Here is a 25,922-nt window from a genome sequence, read left to right as displayed (position 1 = left end):
ATTTTAATATCCATGTAGACAACGGAAAAGACGTATTGGGATTAGCATTTAAAGACACACTAAACTCTATTGGAGTTAGGCAACCCTCATCGCCATAATCATACTTTAGACCTAATATTGTCACATGGAATAAATGTTGATACCGTTGAAATTCTGCAGCAGAGCGATGACATCTCAGATCATTACTTAGTATCATGTATACTTAATTTAGCTAAGGTTGCAAAGCCGCCCCCTCGCTTCAAAAATGGCAGGACAATCACTGCCGCTACTAAAGATTGCCTCTTAAATAATCTTCCTCATCAGTATCATCTCCTCAGCATCCCAGATAGTATAGAAGAACTCGATGTTGCAACAGAAACTATTGACTCTCTCTTTTCCAGTACTTTAGACACAGTTGCTCCTCTGCGCTTAAAGAAGATTAAAGAAAATAGTCCAACGCCGTGGTACAACGAGCACACCCGGGCCCTTAAAACAGCAGCCAGAAAAATGGAGCGCAGCTGGAAGAAAACAAAATTAGAGGTATTTCGTAATTCGTGGAAAGAGCACATGATCACATACAGAAAGGCCGTAAAAACTGCTAGATCTGCTTATTTCTCAACTCTCTTGGAAGAAAACAAACACAACCCAAGGTATTTATTCGATACAGTGGCTAAATTAACCAAAAATAAAGCTTCAACTTCTGATGATTGTAAACAGCACAGCAGTAATGACTTTATGAACTTCTTCACATGTAAGATTGATAATATTAGGAAAAATGTTTTAACCATGCAGCCGTCTACTACAGTATCACATCAGAAAGAGCCTTGTAGTGTCACTGAGGAAAAATTACACTCATTCACTGCTATAGGAGAAGAAGAATTGGCTAAACTCGTTAAATCATCAAAATCGACAACATGTATGCTCGACCCTATACCGACTAGGCTATTAAAAGAGATGCTACCAGAGGTCATAGATCCTCTTCTTAATATCATTAATTCATCTTTGTCATTAGGATATGTACCGAAAACTTTTAAGTGGGCTATTATTAAACCACTTATTAAAAAAACGCAACTTGATCCTACAGAATTAGTCAATTATAGACCAATCTCAAATCTACCCTTTCTGTCAAAAATACTTGAAAAGGCAGTGTCTTCACAATTTTGTTCCTTTTTAGAAAGAAATGGTATCTGTGAGGATTTCCAGTCAGGATTTAGACCGTATCATAGCACTGAGACTGCTCTCATCAGAGTTATAAATGATTTACTCTTATCATCCGATCGTGGCTGTATCTCTCTATTAGTGTAACTCGATCTTAGCACTGCATTTGATACTATCGACCACACCATTCTTTTTATGTAGGTATTAGTGGAATTGCTTTATCATGGTTTAAATCATACCTATGCGACGTTATCAGTTTGTAGTAGTAAATGAAGATATGTCACACCGATCGCAAGTTCAGTATGGAGTACCACAAGGCTCAGTGCTAGGACCGCTACTCTTCACCCTGTACATGCTACACAGTAAAATCCCCAGTGTTAAATTAACACTGCTCAGAGCACATATGTTCCCACTCTACAGAGTGTTAAAGTGACACTGAATCAGTGTTAAAGTTAATGAGATAATTAAGAGATTAATTAAGTGATGATTGAGCATTAGTGATGAGACCTGATGATAATGAGCAAAATCACTGAAGAAAAGAGAAAAAAGAAAAACACAAGAACTACGACTGACTATAAAAAAGACATTAAATCTCTGAAGATCTCAGCAGAGGAGGATTAAACAACTCCACAAACAGCATTACCAGCTTCACACATTACTAACCAGACTGACTTTATTTCTGTCAGACGTCTACAGAAGCTCTTATTGAGGTTTAGATTAGGGCTGGGCGATATATATCGTGAGATTGTTATGCGCTTCTCATCAGTAAAGCCGGTTCCTTGATTAGTAGTAAATCACCTTCACCTGCTTTCAGATGGAGCGGCATTTACTACAAAGCTAAAACTCCAGTGTTAAATTAAGAAAGAAGTTAGAGAAGTTAATGAGATAATTAAGTGATTAATTTAGTGATGATTGAGCATTATTGAAGACACCTGATGTTAACAAGCAGAATCACTGAAGGAGAAAATCATAAATTGTAAGCCACCGTTATGGGGATGGGTGTGTGCATTAGTTGGGCTCTTGACCCTCATATTTATTTAGTTTGTCTGCTGTTATTGATTTATAACAGTCAAATTAACAAAGAAAAGTGTGATCTGATAGTGTTGGCTATTAGAGGTGGGCAGATCGATACTAATATCGATAATATCGATACCAACGTTGGTATCGGTATTGATCGATACCAACGTGAAAATATCGATACTTAAGTTTCAGTTTCTCTCGTTTTGCGACCTGGCCGTGTTTGTCGAAATGCTGCTGCTGTCACAGAGCAGAGCAAGCTCTCAAGAGTGCTGCTCGTGCTCGACGCTGCTCTCCTCCCCCTCTCCTGTGTTGTACTGTCACGTGACTCACCACTAGCGCTACCACCAGCAGTCAGGCGCGCGCGCCGCTCAGCCGCGCATTTCTAACAGCAGTCAGTCAGAGGCGGAGAATGGCAGCAGAGAGAAAGAGGAGCGTTGTATGTAAAACTTTGTGACTTTGTTTATTTAAGAAAAAAATCCTGAAAAGAAGTGCACTAAAGAGGAGAAACATTTTTTGTTAACATGCTACTTGAAAAGAGATTTTGTTTTTACATTTTTTATATTTGTGAAGTAATCATTTTGTAACTTTGTTTATTTAAATAAAACAGAAGTAACCAAAAGTTGTTTCTGAACAAAAGCTTTTGTAGTACTGATTAATAACCCAAAATGCAAATCACAAAAACAAATTAAAAGTCATGAAAATTCATTTAGATTTAGGTTGAAGACGCATCCACCTTAATTATTAAAAAGTATCGATATTGGTATCGGTATCGGCGATACTGGCCCTGTATTTACTTGGTATCGGATCGATACCAAATCTAGCGGTATCGCACACCTCTATTGGTTATGTTCTGACATAATCATGCTGTGATCAAAAAAATGAAACTTTTTGAGGTAGTTTGGTTTAACTTGATAGCAGCCTGAGATTTTACAGCATGTGATTATCATTTTTTTCTTATCCAAAATTTTTAATGAACAGTGTTCTGATCAAAAGACTTTCAAATTAATTTATTTAGAAACACAGACATCAATAATCAGCCTGTGAGTCTCAACAATGGTGACAATAATAAAGCATGTTGCAGTGGCTACCACCAATCACAACTCATTAATGACTCCCATCATGCATTGCGGTATGAATAAATTATGATCTGATTTGTCTATGTAATTTTCTTTTCCTAATTGAATATTCTGCTCGTCACCATTGTTGAGATGCATAGACTGAATCTTGACGTCTGTGTGTGCCTAAAATGACAACTTTTAAGAAATCCTTTATATTATATCTAAACTTTTGTATACTTATGCAGAATCACAGTTATGCTGTTAACAACAACATAAATCAAAAACATAGTTCAAATGATGATTGTCATAAAATAACCAACAGATCACTTTTTATCTTTGTTCTTCTGGCAGTTAAAATCTAAAGTTAATAACATAAGGGTCAAGAGCCCAACTAAAGCAAACACCCATCCCCATAACGGTGGCTTACAATTTGAGATTTTCTCCTTCAGAGATTCTGCTTGTTATCATCAGGTGTCTTCAATAATGATCAATCATCACTAAATTAATCACTTAATTATCTCATTACCTTCAACACTCTTGAGTGGACTCATATACACTCCCAGGAGTTTTAATTTAACACTGGAGTTTTTGCTGTGTACAAAGAGCCGTAGTTAACTGACAAGCTGAGCCATATCGCATTAATTATCGCTGGCGATACGTCCGGATATTAATGCGATATGGCTCAGCTTGTCAGTTAACTACGGCTCTTTGTAGTAAATGCCTTGCCATCTGAAAGCAGGTGAAGGCGATTTACTACTAATCAATTAACCGGCTTTACTGATGAGATGCGCATAACAATCTCACGATATATATCGCCCAGCCCTAGTTTAGATGTTGATGTTTTATTGAAAATAAAAGTTGTTTGATCACCATTAAGGTGATCAGTGTTACTTTAGTTGGGCTCTTGACCCTTGACTTGTCAGCATTGTTTATCTCTGGCTGCTGTAACTGTTTTTTTACGGTGAGAACAGCAAGAGAAAATTGATGATGACAAGTTGATGACAGATGATGTTGACTTGTTGTTGGCTTGTTGTTGATGATACAGTTGTTATCATCATATAGTGCCTTTTTTGCTGTTCTCCTGAGAGTCATTGATTATAGTAGCCTTGTGACTCTACAGCAGAAGATCCAGCAGTGTTTTCTTCACATAAACTAAATGATTATCAAAAAATGTGTACATAAGTTTTGTACTCCAGTTTAATAACACATCACATAATAAGCACATTTAACTCCTGCGAGTTGTACTCACACATAGACATCAAGAATCAGCGTATGAATCTCAACAATGGTGACATGCTTCATGCCGCAATTAATTCTGGGTGCATCACGCAAAACTCATCTATGGCTCCCAGAATGCATTGTGGCATGAAGCATGTCACCATTGTTGAGATTCATAGGCTTATTCTTGACCTCTGTGTGTGAGTTCATCTCGCAGGAGTTAGAAGTGATTAGTGTACAATCTATTTCAAAATGTATTCAGCTCTTCTGATTAAAACACTGCTGGATCTTTTCTATAATCACAATAATAAAAAGTTAATAGTATATTGCTCATACTCAGTCATAAAATCTATTAATTTAATTACTACACAATGATCATATTTTCATCATCGAGCAGCCGACAGCATCTGATTGTGTTTACTCTTGCTTTTCTTGCCATAACAAACTCTGTTACAGCAGCCAGAGAACCACGAACATTAAAAAGTCATCAAACTGCGCAACTAAAGAAAACACTGATCACCATGATGGTCACATTAAGAACTAACAATTTTCTAAACAAAATCAAACAAAAAATCTGTTAATTCTCAATAAGAGCTTCTGTAGACGTCTGACAGAAATAAAGTCAGTCTGGTTAGTAATGTGTGAAGCTGGTAATGCTGTTTGTGGAGTTGTTTAATCCTCCTCTGCTGAGATCTTCAGAGATTTAATGTATTTTTTATAGTCAGTCGTAGTTTTTGTGTTTTTCTTTTTTCTCTTTTCTTCGGTGATTCTGCTCATTATCATCAGGTGTTCACCACTAATGGTCAATCATCACTTAATTAATCTCTTAATTATCTCATTAACTTTAACACTGATTCAGTGTTACTTTAACACTCTGTAGAGTGGGACCATATGTGCTCTGAGCAGTGTTAATTTAACACTGGGGAATTTACTGTGCACCACTGGGAGATATCATTAGGAAGCATGGCGTTAGTTTTCATTGTAATGCTGACGATACTCAGCTCTATATTTCTTCACGCCCTGAAGAAACTTACCAATTCACAAGATTAACGGAATGTATAGCTGATATAAAACATTGGATGACTGGTAATTTCCTGCAACTCAATTCAGAAAAAACTTAATTTTTAATTATTGGACAAAAAAGCTCCACAAGTAGTAACCTAGAATACTGTCTAACACTTGATGGCTGTTCTGTCAAGTCCTCGTCGTCAGTGAGGAACCTGGATGTGCTCTTTGATACCAATCTTTCGTTTGAAAGCCACGTTTCTAGCATCTGTAAAACTGCTTTCTACCATCTTAAAAATATATCTAAATTACGGCACATGCTCTCAATGCGAAATGCTGAACAGTTAGTTCATGCGTTCATGACCTCAAGGCTAGATTTTTGTAATGCTCTACTGGCTGGTTGCCCTGCTCGCTTAATAAATAAACTCCAGCTGGTCCAAAACGCAGCAGCTCGAGTTCTTACTAGAACCAGGAAGTATGACCATATTAGCCCAGTTCTGTCAACACTGCACTGGCTGCCTATTAAACATCGCATACATTTTAAAATCTTACTTATTACTTCAAAGCACTAAATGGTTTAGCTCCCCAATACTTGAGCGAGCTCTTAACATATTATACTCCATCACGTCTACTGCGGTCTCAAAATTCTGGCCAGTTGATAATACCTAGAATATCCAAATCAACTGCAGGTGGTCGATCCTTTTCCTATTTAGCTCCGAAACTCTGGAACAGTCTTCCTAACATTGTTTGGGAAGCAGACACACTCTGTCAGTTTAAATCTAGACTAAAAACACATCTCTTTACTGTGGCATACACATAAAACACTTTTTCAATGAAATGATTGTTAGGCTGCATTAACTAGGTCAGCCGGAACCGGGAACACTTCCCATAACACCTGATGTACTCGTTACGAAGAATGGCATCTACGCTAATGATAGTCTCTCTGTTTTATCCCGAGGTTTACTGCAGTCAGCCGGATCCGGGCCGTATCCAGTTCAGATGGTGGACCTGCGCCCAGAGAAGACCAACAGAGACCGTGATTAGACTGCAGAGACCGTGATTAGACTCCCACTGCAACTGCCTCATCGACACGGCATCTCAATAAACTCGTCTCAGGCGTGTTGACTCAGATTGTTCGAATATTACAATTAAATAATACTTAAATCGATATGTCATCCTCAATAAACCCGTCTCCAGCGTGTTGCCTCCGATCATTTGAATATTGCACTTTAATATTTATTTAATCAACATCATCCTCAATAAACCCGTCTCCAGCATGTTGCCCCCGGTCCCTCAAATATTCTGATCTATTATGACCTCTGAGCTGTAAAGCTGCCAGAATAATAATAATAATCATACGCTGTTTGTTAATTGTCCAGAGGAGAACTGGCACCCCGACTGAGCCTGGTTTCTCCCAAGGTTTATTTTTCTCCATTAGGTCACCTAATGGGGTTTTGGTTTCCTGTTGCCTCTGGCTTGGCATGCTCAGCTGGGGACACTAAATTTTTCAACTAAACATCGAAATAAATATAATTAATAAACTAAATTAACCATTTAAACTAAATTACTGATCGAATTATTGATCTAAAGCCCACACTGTCACTGTATGATAATTGAAATGAACTGATGACATCAGAGTTTTTTCCAGAATGGCTATACAGCTGAATAAAATTATGCTGCATTATTTTCCTGTTTAACACTGTAAAGCTGCTTTGAAACAATCTACATTGTTAAAATGTATAAATAAAGTTGACTTGACTTGACTTTTTCTCAAAGATTAGATTAGTCAATATTTTTTTCTTTATGGTGATAACTATATCATCTGATAATATAGGTTTTTGGTTTCATTTGCAACATAGTATGTGTTCCACTAAACACTGTTACAAAGACCACAAACTGATATAAAAAGTCAAGAGTCAAACTGTCCAACTAAAGAAAACACTGACCCCCATAATGGCGACCAAATATTTCCCATAAAACATCAACCTCTAAACCTCTGTTAAGTCTCAAAAAGAACTGTAGACAAATGACAGAAATAAAGAGATGTAATATATTTTCAGTTGATTTCATCTAAGGCTGTGGCTGAAGTCACTTGTAATTCTTGTGTTTCTCTGTCCTTCAGTGATTCTGCTCATTATCATCAGGTGTCTTCAATAATCAAACAATCATCACTCACTTAATCACTTAAGTATCTTATTAACTCTAACACTGCTTCAGTGTTACTTTAACACCTGCTGGTGGTTCCCGTATGAACACAGAGCGGTGTTAATTCAACACCGGGGGAATTTACTGTGCACATGTCAGCCAAGAGCAAAGAAATAAACCTGCAGAGGTGTCAAATCCAGGGCCAGTAAGTAAAAGTCCTGCCATATTTTTATTCCACTCATGAACTCAGTCAGCTGATTTCACTAATTAATTCTACCTCCTGGCTAAAAAAATGTGCTATTAGCTTTCCACCCTCCTACTCTGGCCACCCAGATCAAAAAGAATCGCATCAAAAACCGTTGTTTTTTTGTTTTGTTTTTTCTTGACAAAATGGCACTTAAAACCAATCGATTATTTTAGATTTAGCGAGGTAAACTTCTTGGTTATTCTGAGTAAACAAGGCATAGTATGTGAATAGCACATATTACTAGATTTCTACAGAACATTTCTACAATTAAGTTACGACATTAAGTAAAGTTAACTAAAAAAGTGTTAGTTCGAACAACTGTTGAATTTTGCAGTGTGGCTAACGTCAGTTGTAATTGTCTTTAACTGTTATTTTCATGTTTGACACCCTGTACTGCCATGCATTTCACCATTTTTTAAGTGTTATTTTTATTTTTTTATTTTTTGTGTTTATTCCAACCAAAATTCAACATTTGCCCAATGATGGAGCTTGACATAAAAAAAAACGTTTGGTTTAGACATCAAACCAATTTTCATTTTCAACCAAAATCTAATATCTGTCGATGGAGTCTACATCCTGTGCCTGCTGGGCAAAGTCATGCTCAATTTGCTACCATATTCCTAATTATACATTTTTTTTAAGTTTGCGGCCTTGAATTTGTGTAAAGATGTGATCTTGATCTTGTTTTTTATTCCCTTGAAGGTATCTTTATTTCATAAACAAGTATTATTTTTGGTAAATGATATTTGCACAAATTATCCTCATAACTCCACTCTTTGGAAAATGTTGTCTCTGTTTAAACATGATTGATATAACAAAGGCATTATTTTATTCATGATTTGTTAGATACTAACAGGTATTTCTTATCTAGTAATGGTTTTATTAATAAATATAGAGTTAGAATTACAATAATAGGCTCTGCTAAGGTATGCAACTCTATACTCACTGGTTTGTGAAGAATAATCCGGAGCAGCTTTTCTGATCTTTTATCTAGACCTGCAGTTTCTCTTCCTTCTTTAACCCTCATTTGTGCTTTGGGGTCAATATGACCCCAATCGACTTTTCTTTCTTTTTTTAAAAATGGTTCCCTATATCTCAGGGGAATGAAATCTTGTGACTTTTTCTAAGTTATCTAACCATACACACACAAAAAAATCTGGGCTTGATTCGGTTGTTCTAAAGGTATGTAAAAAAAAAGTCACACTCATGACCTTTGGGGTCAATATGACCCCACATTGAAATGAATGGAAAAATCGAAAAAAAAATGTTTTTTATTTTTCTTTTGTCAAAAAAAATCTATAAATCCAGAATAAATCTGAAAATTTCCATACCACAATGAAGTCCTGGTACTATAGCACAAATGTAATGTAGAACGAACATGATCACTTGCACACACACATGCTCACGCACACAAACACACACACAGGTGTGACTCCAATTGAAAGCATTTGTTTTTTAGAAATTGACAAATAAAATCAATAATTCCAGCATAAATCTGAAAATTTCCACACAGAAATGAAGGCCTGGTACTAGAGCAAAAATGCAATGTAGAATAGACATGCTCACTCAAACACACACACACACACACACACACACACACACACACACACACACACACACACACACACACACACACACACACACACACACACACACACACACACACACACACACACACACACACACACACACACACACACACACACACACACACACACACACACACGCACACACAAATAGGTATGACTGCCACAGCCAAATACAATCAGCCACAAATGCAGAACTAAGATTAAAAGGGGTGAGACCTAATGCACACACACATGGGCGCGCACACACACACACACATGCGTGCACACACACACACACACACACACACACACACGCACACACACGCACACACACACACACACACACACACACACACACACACACACACACACACACACACACACACACACACACACACACACACACACACACACACACACGCACACACAAATAGGTATGACTGCCACAGCCAAATACAATCAGCCACAAATGCAGAACTAAGATTAAAAGGGGTGAGACCTAATGCACACACACATGGGCGCGCACACACACACACACACACACATGCGTGCACACACACACACACACACACACACACACACACACGCACACACACGCACACACACACACACACACACACACACACACACACACACACACACACACACACACACACACACACACACACACACACACACACACACACACACACACACACACACTCGCACACACACACAGAGAGAGAGAGAGAGAGAGAGGTGTGACTGTCACAAAGAGCATCTGTATGGAATTTGTCAAATGAAATCAGAAATCAGCAAATGCAATAATTTGTCAAATGAAATCAGCTATCAAATGTAGAACACATGTGAGTGAATCAGTGAGACCTAATGCATGCACACACACACATGCAGAGAGAGCAAGGGAGAGATGAAAGGTAACTAACCTGTTCAACTTTGAGAAAGTTTACTCTGAGATCTAAGAGCTGCAACTTTGTTTTGAAAATAAAGAAATTGTTCCCACACGAAAGGTATACAAGAGGGTCTTTGGTGTCCTGCACACAGTTCATTCTGTGGCAGTATGGCAAAGAAATACACTCTCCTGGAGACTTTGGATTACTTGCTTGATTCAAGAGAAACTTTAGGTGTTTCTTATGTGGCGATTTCTGTGGTATTTTGTAAAAACAGACATTTCAAAACGCATCAAAAACTACCAAAATTCTACTATTTGAAAGAATATTTATTTTTAATGTCTTGTATAATGTTTATACATGTATAAATTCACAAAATGTATCATAAAAGTTATGATATGAGCAGTTGGCCACATCCAGTAAAATGAATGGATCTCTATTGCCCTCTGCTGGGTCTCTATGGACAAAACAATTTCTTTCTTAAATTGTAATTCCTTCAGGTTTGTCTTTGACCAACAGATGGCAGAATTGTACAGCTAACACCTAGATCAATATCCAGAAACAAATTATATTTAATTTAGATCATCATTTAAGTATTTTTTTCATAAAAAATTTATATTTCACACGCAAGCTAATGGTATAGTTGAAGAATTGTGTGGTAAATAGGTACAAAAGTACTTTGTATATCCAAAAACACAGCATTACTGTATAGATGAGAAGTAAACAAAAAAAATAATACATTATATGTATTATTAAAAATGTAAATTTTTCTTACAATCATTCTTTAAATTTTGGGGTCATATTGACCCCAAATGCACTGAGTGTAAACAGGAAACTAAGGACATATGAGGGTTAAAGTAGATGTAGTATGTGGCTGATTTGTAATGACTACGCCACCCCGAAAACGGGGAAATTATCAAAAAGAACACGCAAATAAGCTCCACTTGGAAAGGGCAAGAGGCGTGAATTTCCGTTTAAACAGATATTTTTATTCAAGTTAAAAAGAGTTTACAAAATTTAAAATCCCAAACACAGCATTTAATTGTTGTAGTCAGATGGAAAAGAAAACAAACCAAAAATGAATCAATGCAAGGGGGGAGAGTGAGGCTTCCTTTATGAGAAGCGGGCTAGTATGGTGCACCCAGTGCACAAAAGAAATCCCACTAATCAGAATCACATCCACAAAGAATCACTGCAAATAATGACCAGAAATAGTGACACAGCAATAAATGACAACCTGTATTAAAGTGAAGCCTGTGCAACCCAGCACCAGTCCGCTCCCAAGGAACACTCAGCTCCTACAAAACTAGAAGTGTTGATGACCCAAAGCAGCAGCGCGGCCCAGAGCGTGGATTGGAGAGAGAGAGAGAGGAGGGGAGAGAAGGCACAATGCAATGCCTTAACGAGGACCCTAAACGTAAACATTTATTACATTTTAAACTTAAAACATACACGATTTACAAGGGAGAAACAAGCTACTCACCTTATAATTAGGCGACGGGACACTCACAACCACACACACACACACAACAAAGTCATACTGTAGCTACTTTAGTTGGTGGGTTAACAGCTGGTTCACCGACTGGTCTACTGTTCTGCCCAGACGCGCAGGTGGGCACCCTGTAAACACACCGCGCAAAAACGCACAACTATAGGCAACTCAAACCAAACTTCTCACAACACCGAATGTACCACATTAAAACGTACCTGAGGGTAAGCAGTACACCACACACACACAGCTCTTGCGGACCAACGTCACACTAAAATAAAGCTCGCATGATATCACTACATAGCATTCAACTCCAACAACAAAGCTACATTGCTACCAACACGTACCTCTGCGATCCACACAGTGCGAGGAAAAAGGGGCGGCTTTCGACCAAGACGCACTTCAGGGAGATCTGCCTGCACTACCGGAGGCTGCATTTTCAGGAACGCAGTCCTAGGACCGCATTTCTAGGACCCTAGGTTTTTATTGACAATGCCACCTAGCGAATTAAAGGACCAGCAAAGATGGATGACGATCAGAGTGTGAGTATCACATGTGAATCAGTTTTTATTTTAACATCAAAAACAATCGTGATGCATTTCATTGGAAAGTTAACGTAGCCGAAGTGATCGTGATTTGCTAAATAGTCTTGAATGCATAGCTATCATACGTATATTAGATAGTGCTGTAAATTAATTGTTAGCACATTCGTTTAACTAATCTTGCATGCAAGCTTGTGTTGACTTAGTGACAGCACAATTGTGTCTTAAGACAACTGTATTACGTTCGTTGTGAAAGCTTGTTAGTTACTCGTTGTTTATTTCTTCATTTTAAGTAAGTTAAAATAATCGTAATGTTTTAGCTGTCACATGCTCACAGTCAGCCTGATTAACTTCCTGTGTGTGAGGTCTCTACACTAGATCGCGTACATTGACCTTCTTTCCCGGAAGTGCTGCGCTTTCGGGGCTGTTGGACATGGTGTTTTATTTGAGGTAAAAAATATATAAATACTGTTCCGATCGTTTCGTGTCTTAAGACATTAATGTGTCGTCACGAGCCGCATGGATTAATTTGAAGTTGTCTGTGCATGTTTTTTTTACCCGAATTAGACCCCATTGACATGCATTCTATGCGTCACACACAGCAACGGTTGAAGTTAAAAATCTCCATTTGTGTTCTACTGAAGAAACAAAGACACCTACACCTTGGATGGCCTGGGGGTAAGCAGATAAATGTCAAATTTTCATTTTTGGGTGAACTATCCCTTTAACGTCACCACACAATACATGACATGTTATGAATACGTCTCTTCATTTTGGCATGTTTTTATAATGTTGATTGAGACATATGACGTTTTTATAGTCAGGCATAACAGAGGCCATCATAATAATTGACTGTCAAAATACCACAATACCAAGATTGTGTCATGTATTGTGTACTGTACTCTATATGAGGTGCTTTTAAGGACACAGCTCAGGGCAGGCAGAAGTATGACAAAAGATGAATTAATTGGTCAAGTCCTAGACTTAGCTGTTACATGTAGACAGGAGGCAGACACAGGTGTTAACAGGAATGGTAGTTTATTGACCACAGTAGAGCATGGGAAGTGGAGCAGGTGAGTTAAGCAGTTGATGGTAGTTAGGAAGGTGATATGAGTGAGAGAGTTACTGTCTTTTGCATAGAAGGTAGAATGACGCTGGAGCCTGGAGATTGCTGGAGACTGGAGATCGCTGGAGGTCAGAGGGACGGACAGGAACACACCCACACAGCAGACAGGAAACACGGAAGGAGGGATACACGCTGGAGACAGGTAGTATCGATAGGAGAGTCCTTGAGGTAAGCATAGGTAGCAGTATATGCGAACGAGACCGGACGTGGAGTGCTGTGTGCGTGTGCTTCTTATAGTGCTGGTGATGAGTGCCATGATGAGGTGCAGGTGATAGTGATCAGTACTCTGGGGATGGAGTGCGCTGTGATTGGTGAAGGGTGGAACCTGACGTGTCTGTGACAGTACCCCCCCCCCTCCACGGCCCGCTCCAGAGGGCCGAGAACCCCGACGCCGTGGTGGTCGTCCTCTACCCCGCGGAGCTGGCTTCTCAGGATGACTGTCGTGGAATGTCTGGAGTAAACTGGGATCTAAATTGTCGTTCCTTGGGACCCAGGAGCATTCCTCGGGACCATATCCTTCCCAATCCACAAGATATTCCAGCTGACCACCGCGACGTCGGGAGTTCAAGATCTCATTGACCTTGTAGGCCGTACCGTCCTCCAGGATGAGTGGAAGGGGGGGTTCGGCGGGAACTACGTCAGGTCCTGTGGGGAAAACAGAGGGATGGTGAGCTTTGAGTAGTGAAACATGGAAAGTAGGATGAATACGATACCCTTGTGGCAGACGGAGTTGATATGTGACCGGGTTGACCTGCTTGATGATGGGGAACGGGCCAATGAACCTGGGACTCAGCTTTTTGCAAGGCAGACGCATTCTGATGTCTCGGGTAGAAAGCCACACCAACTGACCAGGTTGGAAGACGGGGGTGTCAGAACGCCGAAGATCCGCGACCATCCTGCGTCTGCGCAGGGCCCGCTGCAACTGATGGTGAGCTGAGTCCAAGACCCTCTCGCTCTCTCGGAACCAGTAGTCCACAGCAGGAACGTCGGAGGGTTCCCCATCCCAGGGGAACAGTGGAGGTTGGAAGCCGAGTATGCATTGGAATGGGGTGAGTCCAGTGGTCGACTGCTTCAGGGCGTTTTGGGCGTACTCGGCCCAACCTAGGAACTGGTTCCAAGAGTCCTGGTGGTCATGACAGAAGGTACGTAGGAAGCGGCCAATTTCCTGTACCTTCCTTTCCGTCTGCCCGTTCGAATGTGGATGGTACCCCGACGTCAGGCTAACGGCCACACCTAGGAGCGAGAAGAACGATCTCCATACTCGGATATGAACTGGGGACCTCGGTCAGATAGAATATCTTCAGGTACTCCGAAGTATCTAAAAACCTGATTGAAGAGTGTTTCAGCTGTTTCCATGGCAGTAGGCAGACCTGGGAGTGGGATCAGACGGCATGACTTGGAGAACCGATCTACTACCACTAGGATGGTGGTATTACCGTCTGAGACCGTCAGGTCAGTGATGAAATCTACTCCTAGGTGTGACCATGGGCGTTCTGGAAGGGGCAGAGGAAGGAGCTTACCAGCTGGAAGATGACGTGGAGACTTGGAAATGGCACACTCCCTACAGCCCTGCACGTACCTTCTGACATCCTTTGCCATCCCTGGCCACCAGAAGCGTTCTTTTAGCAACGAGAGGGTTTCATTGACCCCCGGGTGACCAGTACCGAGTGACGTGTGAGCCGAGTGAATAGTGGGAGTGCGTCGTGTCCGAGTGAGGTACAGCAAGCCAGGTGGACAGCCCGGCGGAGGGTTCGTGGAGGCATTGGAGGAGGGAATGGTTTCTTCGGACCAGGTAATAGGACTTACAATGAGGGAGCTTGGAATAATGGGTTCTGGTTCTTCGATCTGTTCGTCAGGTGCATGAAGACGGGAGAGAGCATCAGCTTTAAGATTCTTGGTACCGGGACGATAGGAGATGGTGTAATTGAAGCGGGAGAAGAATAGGGCCCAACGGGCTTGTCTGGGGTTTAGTCTCTTGGCTGATCGAAGATACTCAAGGTTTTTGTGATCAGTAAGCACCAGGAACGCAAGTTTGGCTCCCTCCAACCAATGCCTCCACTCTTCCAAGGCAAGCTTGACTGCGAGAAGTTCCCTGTCACCGATGGAGTAGTTGACCTCCGCCGGGCTGAGCTTGCGGGAGAAGAAGGCGCATGGGTGGAGTCTACTTGGCGTCCCCTGCTGCTGAGACAACACCGCTCCCACTCCGGTTGTGGAGGCGTCCACCTCCACGACGAAGGGCTTTTCCGGGTCTGGATGGACTAGGAGGGGAGCGGTGGTGAAGGCTTTCTTAAGGTGGCAGAAGGCGTTGGTGGCTGCCGGGGTCCAGGACAGAGACTTGGGCTTGTTGCGTAACATACTGGTGAGTGGATGAGTGATGGAACTGTAACTTTTGATGAATCGTCGATAGAAATTGGAGAAACCTAGGAAGCGCTGGAGTTCTTTTATAGTGGTGGGTTCTGGCCAGGTTGTGATGGATTCCACCTTCCTCTCGTCCATCCGGATGCCACTGTGATCAATGTGGTATCCCAGGAAGAAAACTGAAGATTGGTGGAAAGAACACTTTTCGGCCTTGAGGAATAGATGGTGCTGACGTAGACGGTTGAGGACCTCCGCAACGTGTTGGCGATGCTCGGCCTGGCTCCGGGAGTAGATGAGGATGTCGTCGATGTAGACTAGGACGAATCGATGGAGAAACTCCCGGAGCACCTCATGGATGAAATCCTGGAATACGGAGGGGGCGTTTACCAATCCATACGGCATGATGAGGTATTCATAGTGACCAGTAGGGGTAATGAAGGCAGTCTTCCACTCGTCCCCCTCACGTATCCGGATGAGGTTATACGCGCTGCGGAGGTCCAACTTGGTGAACACAGTGGCACCACAGAGGTGTTCGAGGGCTGCTGGGACGAGAGGAAGGGGATATCTGAACTTAACTGTGATCTTGTTGAGGGAACGATAATCGATGCATGGCCGCAAGCCTCCGTCCTTTTTTGCCACGAAGAAGAAGCTGGACGCAGCAGGGGAAGTAGACGGCCTGATGTAACCTTGGTCGAGGGCTTCCTGGATGTATTCCTCCATGGCCTTCTCCTCCGGGATGGATAGTGGGTATATCTTACCCCTTGGTAGTGGTTCACCCGGAAGCAGGTCGATGGCACAGTCCCATGGCCGGTGTGGAGGCAACTTGGAAGCCCGTTGCGGGCAGAAGACATCGCTGAAGGGGGCGTAACACTTAGGAACATCAACAGAGCGTTGTTCAACTGGACTTTCGATGGATGTGGCACAAAGAGTCAGATCAGGCAGAGATGAGGATGGAAGAGGAAGTTCAGTCAGACATTGTGAGAAGCAAGTGTCGCCCCACTTCAGGATTTCGCCCGTTTTCCAGGAGATGGTAGGGTTGTGCTGCTCCAACCAGGGGCGCCCCAGAACCACGTCAGCGGTGGAATCCTCCAGAACCAGCATGTGAGCCTCTTCCCGATGTAAAAGCCCAACCTGGAGAGTGACTGGTCCAGCCACGGTACGGACGTGCTTGCGACTAAGGGGTCTTCCGGTTATTGAGCTGATCCTGTAGGTGGTCGGAGACGGAGTGGTCTTGAGGCGTAACTGGCGGCAGATGGCACCGGAGAGGAAGTTGCCGGCTGACCCCGAGTCAAGGAGCGCGACCACTGAAAGGGAGACATTGGCGGCAGTAAGGGTGACGACAGTGGTGAGTGGTTTCATTTTATGATCAGCAGGAATAATGGCACTCACCATGGGTTGCGGAGGTCGGGTGGGGCATGCAGCTATGACATGCCCAGGTTCACCACAATACAGACTGAGACGTAGGGTCAGCCGACGACGGCGTTCTTCAGGGGTTAGTCGGGAGTTCTCTAACTCTATGGGTTCGTGGGCTGGTTCTGGGGAGCTGACGGGTTCGGATCGGCGGAAGGGCACGTTGAAGGGATACTGGTCCTGGTGCTCTTGGATGCACGCCTGCATGCGAGTGGCGCAGCGAATGGAATGCTGGATGAACTTCTCAAGGCCGATGGAGTCCTCGCATGCAGCGAGATGCAGCCGTACCCGAGGTTCCAATCCTTGCCGAAATGTAGTTGTCAGCGCCTGTTCATTCCATCCACTGACGGCTGCAAGCGTTCTGAATTGCAAAGCATAATCGTAAATAGACAGGGATCCCTGTTTCAAATTATAAAGTTTCTCACCAGCTGACGAATCTGTGATAGGCTTCCCAAACACCTCCCGGAAGTGGGAAATGAACGCTGTATATGATTGCGTTACCGCACCCTGTTGTGACCAGATGGAATCGGCCCACATCATTGCTTTGCCGCTGAGCTGAGAGATAATGAAGGCTATCTTGGAAGTGTCGCTCGGGTACAAGTGCGGCTGCATTTCCAGGACCAGTGTGCATTGCAGCAGGAAACCACTGCAATTCTCCGCCGATCCTGAGTAGGGCGCCGGTTTGGCCATGGGACTAGCATACGGAGGTAGTGAAGGAGGGTTGTTGACAGATGGGTTGGTGTTCGCTGGTGCAGGTGAATGGACAGTAACTGGAGTGGGTTGTGGAGGAAATTTGCGCCGAAGCGCATCTACCAATTCCTGGAAGGGATCCGGTTGGCTCATACTGGGTCTCGGTTATGGTCCGGTCTTCTGTTACATGTAGAAAGGAGGCAGACACAGGTGTTAACAGGAATGGTAGTTTATTGACCACAGTAGAGCATGGGAAGTGGAGCAGGTGAGTTAAGCAGTTGATGGTAGTTAGGAAGGTGATATGAGTGAGAGAGTTACTGTCTTTTGCATAGAAGGTAAAATGACGCTGGAACCTGGAGATTGCTGGAGACTGGAGATCGCTGGAGACTGGAGATCGCTGGAGGTCAGAGGGACGGACAGGAACACACCCACACAGCAGACAGGAAACACGGAAGGAGGGATACACGCTGGAGACAGGTAGTATCGATAGGAGAGTCCTTGAGGTAAGCATAGGTAGCAGTATATGCGAACGAGACCGGACGTGGAGTGCTGTGTGCGTGTGCTTCTTATAGTGCTGGTGATGAGTGCCATGATGAGGTGCAGGTGATAGTGATCAGTACTCTGGGGATGGAGTGCGCTGTGATTGGTGAAGGGTGGAACCTGACGTGTCTGTGACATTAGCCCTAATTTATGTCTATTTATTTATATAAAATGAACTTGTTGAAAAGAGGGGACAGCATCCAGTTGGTAGGTAGCGCTGCTGCAATGTGTGTTTTAAATATTTAAAGGACAGGAAAAGTCATATTATTTCTATTCAGATTTCTTGCATCTCTCTCTATTTTTTTTTTTCTCGGTTCAGATGTGCTTTATTGACATGAATGTTTCAAGAACCTGTTCACCCAAATCTTTGAACAGTGTGCAATAACAGTAATATGAACATTATTTGGTATGAAGATTGATATAATTTTGTATTGTATATAATGTGTGTGCTCTGTGGTGACTAAGATTTGAAAAATTAAAATTTGAAGTTAAAAATTAGAGAGTTGAACAAGTTCAACTCAATGTTTCTTATTTCATTCACTTATCTATCTTTCTCTCAGAGAGCAGGTTTATCAGACTGAAGCGATCAGAGAGGAACAGAAACATCAGATTCAGGGCACTTGCTGCTGTTTCCTGGTTTGGCCTGCAGGGTGTTTGAGTCCATTTGAGTGGCCACAGATTCCTCTTGTTGGCTTTTAAAGCTGATAACATGTGGTTGAATGTACAATACACAAACAAGGGGTGCTTCTCAATACTCAAATTGATGCTTCCTCGTTTCCTTGCTCCTCCGTCCTCCAGCCTGTGTGGACCCCAAAAGTGAACCCCTTCTCGAAGCACTGCGTTCAAACAAGGTTTTGATTGTCACTGATGACGGCATTTCACTAAAACAATACAAGTTTCGATACGGCGCTCCGGCGGGAACTACCTGATGTTCTAGACATCATTCAGGTTTGACTTCTTATCTTGTACTTGGTAAACTGTGCACAAACTATTGTGAATGTTAATTTGACATACTATATTAAGGGTTGAAATGCTTATGTATTGTGTGTGTGTGTAGGGTACATATTTCCACATTTTTGCGAGTGTGTGTGGGGTACATACAGTATTTCCACATTTTTGCGATGCCTCAAAAAAAAAAAAAAAGGATCCTTTCCTAATAATAACCCTTCTTTCTATTTTCTTTTGTAATATTTGGCCGTTTAATTAACATACAGGGCCCTATTTTAACGATCTGAAACGCAAGTGTAAAAACGCGAAGCGCAAGTAACTTTGTGGGCGGGTCTCGGCGCTGTTGCTATTTTCCCGGCGCAAATCTAAAATGGGTTGGTCTGAAGTAGCTTCATTATTCATAGGTGTGGTTTGGGCGTAACGTGAATAAACCAATCCGAGCGTCATCCAACATTCCCTTTAAAAGCAGGTGCGCAAGTTCCATTATGGATTGCTATTATTATGGCGTATTTACCAGGCGCACGCCATGAGCGGTTCACAGCCGAGGAGACTGATGTTCTAGTAAGAGCAGTGAAAGACAGAGAAGTGAAGTTGTAATGTTGTACATTATGGTAAAGGTGATTTCACAGTCTTTTTTTTTTTCCAGTCTTTCAGTTTTTTCAGTTTTTCAGTCGATTTTTTTTCCTGGTTCTTGACGGACAAACCAATTTGTCAGATGTCCTTATATACATATATGTCTTGCCACTATTGGGCAAACAGGTCTTATCCTTAATTATTACAATTAGCCTGAATCATTTGTAAGCTAGATTTATGCCTATTTTTTCACATCTTCGTGGCACACCACAATGATTTCCGTCATCTCATGTGTTAATATTTTTTTAGTGTAACAATTTATGATTTGCAAAAATAACTGTTGCATCTGTGTAGATTACATGAGCAAAGTGTATGCGCGTTGTGCACGCTATACATTATGGTCAAGCATGCGCCCTTAAAATAGCATAATGAACAACGCGCAACGCGCCACTGACTTTAGACTAGGTTTTTTCTGGTCAGTGGCGCAATTGTTTAATGGAACAGCAAAATAGCACCAGGGATTGTTTGCGCCGGAACACGCCTCCTTTTTTGCGCTGAACCGCCCAGGGAGCGCAAGTGCATTCACTAGTTTAGCGACGTGCTTCTGTGGAGGGAAAAGCGCGCTTTGCGCGGGTGCAAAATAGGAATGACACATGCGTCGGTGTACAAAGTCAATTGCGCTGGGTGCAAGATAGGGCCCAAAGTGTTACAACATGAAACTTGTAAATGAAATAATTCTGGATGTACAATATTAATATATAATAGCCTATAGTTTTGTTTCAGTTGGATGAGCAAAAGTGCCTTGAATATCTCAGATCATCAAAATACTCCTCACCAAAGGTCACATCTCAAAGGTCACATCGTGGTTATTGCCACACTCTTTTGGCAAGAGGAAGTAGATGTTTAGGGTGCAGACCAGGTTCAGTGGACAAAATATCAGCTGCAGACCAACATCAGGTCTTTGTGTCTGAAGAAACTTATGTTGGAGGAGAGATTCAGTGACTGTGACTTTTGTGAAACGCCAATAACAGAAGTTTTGACTCCTGATGAGGGTCCTTGGAGGGTCTGCTAAGCTTCTACCATTCAGATTTTAACTCAAAGTTAAAGGGTTATTTATTTAATGTATTCATCATATTGAAAATGGCAGAACAGTGACATACTGAGCAAATGAAAATGTGAATATCCTGTTGTCACCCACTTGTTTGACTGTAAACAGGAAGTCATCATCCCACAATCTCTTTCCCACCATCCTCCTGTCTGTCCCTGAGCACCACAGCGATGCAAATCATCTTCCCCTTACAGTTATGGTCATTAATACACATGTCCAGTTCAGCCTGTTTTAGGGTGTTTGTGTCGGTTTGGAAGATCACAGATTCCTCTTGTTGGACGTTTTAGCTGCTAACATGATCACAGGGTAAACTCATTGCTTTGACTATATTAGGGCAAATATACAATATATGTATGTATATATATATATATATATATATATATATATATATATATATATATATATATATATATATATATATATATATGTATATATATATATATATATATATATATATATATATATATATATATATATATATATATATTCAATCATACAGTAGTGTGAGTGTACAGAGAGTTTTAGAATGAGAATAATATCTAGATGTATCTGTGTCTGAACTAATGAAACCACTTCCTGTGTAGGTTTAGAACTATTTAAAAACACGGCACACATCCTAGACCACACCTCATCTGTGAACACGTACTGTACTGAAAGACTGTAAATTTGAGCAAATAATGGAGTCAGGGGCCTTTTATGTATGCAGAAATATTAATAACAGATCGGGCCCTCGAACACAGACTCGTCGCCAGGATGAAGGAAAAGATCGAAAGCAAAGTAAGCAGAACGTTTCGTTTGAAGTAGACATGGTGTCGCTAATGTTTGAGGGCATGAGAAATGATAAGTAAAATATCATTGTTTTCTACGAAATATGTGTAATTGTTTCTGATTTTATATGAAATGTTCCATATTTTACTATATAGGAATTCCGAGATGTTTGTCATCATAAAAGAATAAACTCTTTAGAAAAACTAGTATTTATTTATTTACAGACAAAGCTGGATTACTTACAAGGGATGATTTGAAATGTTATCTAATATGATGGAGTGAATCGTTATTCATTGGTATGTGTTTTCTCTGTTTGTCAGGAGGAAGCAGGCGTTTGGTGTTGATGACAGTGTGTCTCGGGCTCATTTGTGTTGTTCTGCTGGTCTTCATCATACTGCAGCTCATCACCATCACAGCAGAGAGAGACCTGTTAAAGAGTTACAAGAACACAGTTGAAGAGTTCAACCACACTATCAACAGCTTACAGGACAATTACACTGATCTAATGACTGAAAAACACCAACTGAAGAACAACTTCAACTCTTTGAGTCAGAAGAAACTGGAACTGGAGACCAGAGTCAAAGATCTCACTGCTGAGAAAAGTCAGTTTCAGGGAAGTTTTTATTCTTGAGTTATGAACTAAAGATAAAAGCTTTTGTATACATTTTGGTTTTCCTAGTTTTCTTTATCTTTCATATAAAAAGTGTGTGTTTCTGTTAGGACACCAGTGTAGTTTAGATGGCTTGTTCATATCCAACGAGTTGAAGAGCTGGTCTGACAGCAGGCAGTACTGCAGGGATCGAGGAGCTGATCTGATCATTATCAACACTGAAGTGAAGCAGGTGAGTTTGTGTGAGAGACTGTTAAAGGTCCCATGGCATGGCGTTTTTCTATTTTACAATGCTTCCTGAGGTGTACTTATATTGTTAGTATGATTTTTTCATTAAAAAATGTCATAATTTAGAAATAAAAGGCATTTTTTCTATACTGTTATTACCCCTCTGGCTGAATGCCCTGTTTTAAGGGGCGTGTCTGCTGTGAGACTTCAGTGAAAATGCCCACTGTTGTTATTGGCTGACATCTTTGCATTTGAAATGAGTGTTAGATTATGTGGCGGAGGGGGCGTGGTTTAGCGAGGCACTGCACGCATGAGAGCGAGGCTGACTGCGCACTCGTGAACCATGGAGAGCTGGAGGAGTTTTATTGTACTGAGTTGTTGAGAGCGCTGTGCTGTTAGCGTGAGCTTATTTGTATTTGAGAGTCTGAATAAACACGAGTCCCAGTCACGTCGACTCTGTCTTCTTCCACCTTATTCTACGAACTTTGTAACACATGTAATGTACCATTACAGATGACAAGATGAACGAATCGTCAAAGTGTGGATTATAGCATTATTTTATGAATTTTTTCCATCACATTAACGACTGCAGTGATGAGCATTGAGTACACAGACAGTCTGTTGATCAGTGAATGCAGTGATCTCGTCATTGCAGCGCGTTTTCTCTCACAAAATGCTCTCACCACAATTAACAGCTAACACAACATTGACAGGAATACAGTAAGAGCTTTGTGCAGCATAACAGTGTCATTCATTATAACGGCAGTTTGGGCAAGTGTGCAGATACACTCGCGATGTTCACACGCGATGTTCACACTCGCGACGTGTGATTGACAGATTGATTGCCATTTGCCTCCGGTAACCTGGACTAACCACAACACAAACAGACCGCGACCAAAAACAAAACATAATATGCAGATAAATCCAATAAACATCTATGGATTAATGTATCTGTTGCCTGTGTGTGTTTATAAAGGGGATTTGGAAAAAGATGCAATAATGGTGTGAATATGTGTGTGTTATGTATGCTACTGAAGCGTTAATCTGACCCTTGTGTGCACCCAAGGCTAGGAAACAATAAACCAGGTGGATAATGGATCAAATATGTGTGTAAAATGTAGTGCTGCCATCATCGTGACAGAGCCCTCTGTCACACGAACATTATAAAGAGTGTTCTCTGATCGCTCTCTGTAGTTTAATCACTTAAATAAGGCATTTGTTTCATGCTACTAACAGAAACAATCGTTTTAGTCACTGGCTTGATTCACTGATGCATTACGCTTAGGGCATCAAGACGGCGATCATTAAACAATCTAGATAGAAAGTCTATGTGAACTTGAATATTTAGCTACACATCAGAAATCACTGATCACAGATCAGGCATTAATGAACACTGTTACTCTCTGTTTGTGGCGGTGCTGTCGAATCCATATTGTAAAGTCTGTTTGTAAAGCCTGTGCGGACATAAACTGAATGCTCTGGGTGGGTAAAGCAGAGGAAGGGGAGGTAACCTTTCCTGGTATGACGTCATAACAGGAAAATTCCAGATCAGTTCGTCTGAACACATTTTCTCAAAGGCAGAGAAAGACAGCCAGAACTCGGTTTACACCCATCAACATTTTAGCCACTTTGGGACAATATACAGGCTAGGGGAACTCATATTAATGTAAAAAAAAAACCTGATAAAATGAAATTTTCATGCCATGGGACCTTTAATAAATGAGAGGAATCACACTTATTCCTGTTTTTATTCACACACAGAGGTTCATATCTTCATTCATCAAGGACAGAGTGTGGATTGGTTTGACTGACATTGAGAACGAGGGTAACATGACATGGGTGGATAATTCACCACTGAAACAAGGGTAAGTGACAAAACACTCACAGAAAATCACTGTGTTGGTTGGTCATTTGTACTCTCATTATACAAATAAGACCATCACAACCTTGACATCTTTTTTACAAACATGTTAACAACCACATAAATTAAAAAGCATCTGCTTATTTTGTATTCCTGAATGAGAAAATGTGAGGGTTTGAATAATTGAAAATGTAATACGTTGTTTAGGTTTTGGTCCAAGGGTGAGCCGAATGACCAACATGGAATTGAAGACTGTGTTGAAATAATGTCTCCTTTATCTTCAAACCTGAACAACTGGAATGATCTCCCATGCTCTGACAAGAGAAAAGGGATTTGTGAGAAATAAGGTTCATCCCGTCTCGTTATAGTTTTACTTCTATTATTTTTTATTTTATGGAATCACTCGTATCGAGAATTCAGGATTTCTGAGGCTCCTGCTACTTTCATTTATATAAACTGCTTTTATGATATCAATTTTATTTCATACTTTTCTGTAATATACAAAATCACAAGCTGATGTTCAGATGAAAGGGACGGTAAAATTGTCTTTAATCTGGGAGGCCAAACCTCTGATGTGTTCATTATAAGCAACTGTGAATATGATCTTATTCTGGATGTTATCATGCGTCTCATTTGTTGGTCTGAAGTGTTGCTGACAATCATCTGAAGTCTCCCACATTGCAATTATTTACCCCTATTATTCTGATATTAAGTGTCTGTGAAACCGCTTTTGTGTTGATTTGTCTACTGTTTGAATAAAATGGTCAATACCATCATTACATCGTTGGCATTTGGCATGTTTTGTTTTTATTTTATATTTAATTCTTGTATACCTGTTTATTGTAGAGCCCTGCATTTCTGCCCGAGCCCAACGGGCCCCGACTTTTTTACGCCCCTAGGGCCCGCCGGGCTTTGGGCCAATTTTCACGTCATACCTCAATCGCGGGCCGGGCTTCGGGCCTTTTTTAGGATTCTCCTTTGTTTTATATTTTAGACATTCATTAATTAAAAGAAACAATGAGATGTGCTGCGCTGGTGGAAACAACATGAGACTATGATACCGCGACTGTCAAGCCTGGCTCGCACAGTGTTTAGAGTATGGCGCTATGCAACACACGTCGCTGCAAATGAGTAAAGCAAGCCATCAAGCAAACTGCTGCAAGTGGAACTGAAAATAAGGTACGTCTTAGATGCTCAAAAACACAATCATCTTCATTAAAATGAATGAGACTAAATGCTCTTACCAGTGCTTAGGTCGCTCATTCTCATATTGTGTTTTTTTGATCTTGAAATGAGCTGATGAATAAATGCAGCTCATATCTGTTGCTTTCATTGACGTGAACTCCATTAAATGTGCATATAGCGCAGAATTGAAGATCTGACTTT

At 41.2% G+C, this 25,922-nt stretch overlaps 1 protein-coding gene across 2 annotated transcripts in view; it reads left to right on the top strand.

Moving 5' to 3' along the window:
- The window catches only part of LOC307122967 (uncharacterized protein), a 158,576-nt gene extending 133,251 nt beyond the window's left edge, over positions 1-25,325 (top strand). The window contains exons 1-5 of one of the 2 annotated variants that reach the window (XM_079811316.1): positions 21,654-21,846; positions 22,158-22,439; positions 22,558-22,679; positions 24,437-24,540; positions 24,744-25,325. In XM_079811316.1, coding sequence (XP_079667442.1) covers positions 21,747-21,846; positions 22,158-22,439; positions 22,558-22,679; positions 24,437-24,540; positions 24,744-24,882 — 747 coding nt within the window. In that variant the 5' untranslated portion in view covers positions 21,654-21,746 and the 3' untranslated portion in view covers positions 24,883-25,325. Of the gene's footprint in view, positions 1-21,653; positions 21,847-22,157; positions 22,440-22,557; positions 22,680-24,436; positions 24,541-24,743 lie in introns of those variants that run through there. The other variant, XR_013816113.1, reaches the window with a different exon arrangement.
- Positions 25,326-25,922: the final 597 nt, after the last annotated feature.

The sequence above is a fragment of the Gobio gobio genome (genome assembly GCF_949357685.1).
Source record: "Gobio gobio genome assembly, chromosome: 3".
NCBI lineage: Eukaryota > Metazoa > Chordata > Actinopteri > Cypriniformes > Gobionidae > Gobio > Gobio gobio.
This window is presented reverse-complemented; position numbering and strand designations above follow the sequence as displayed.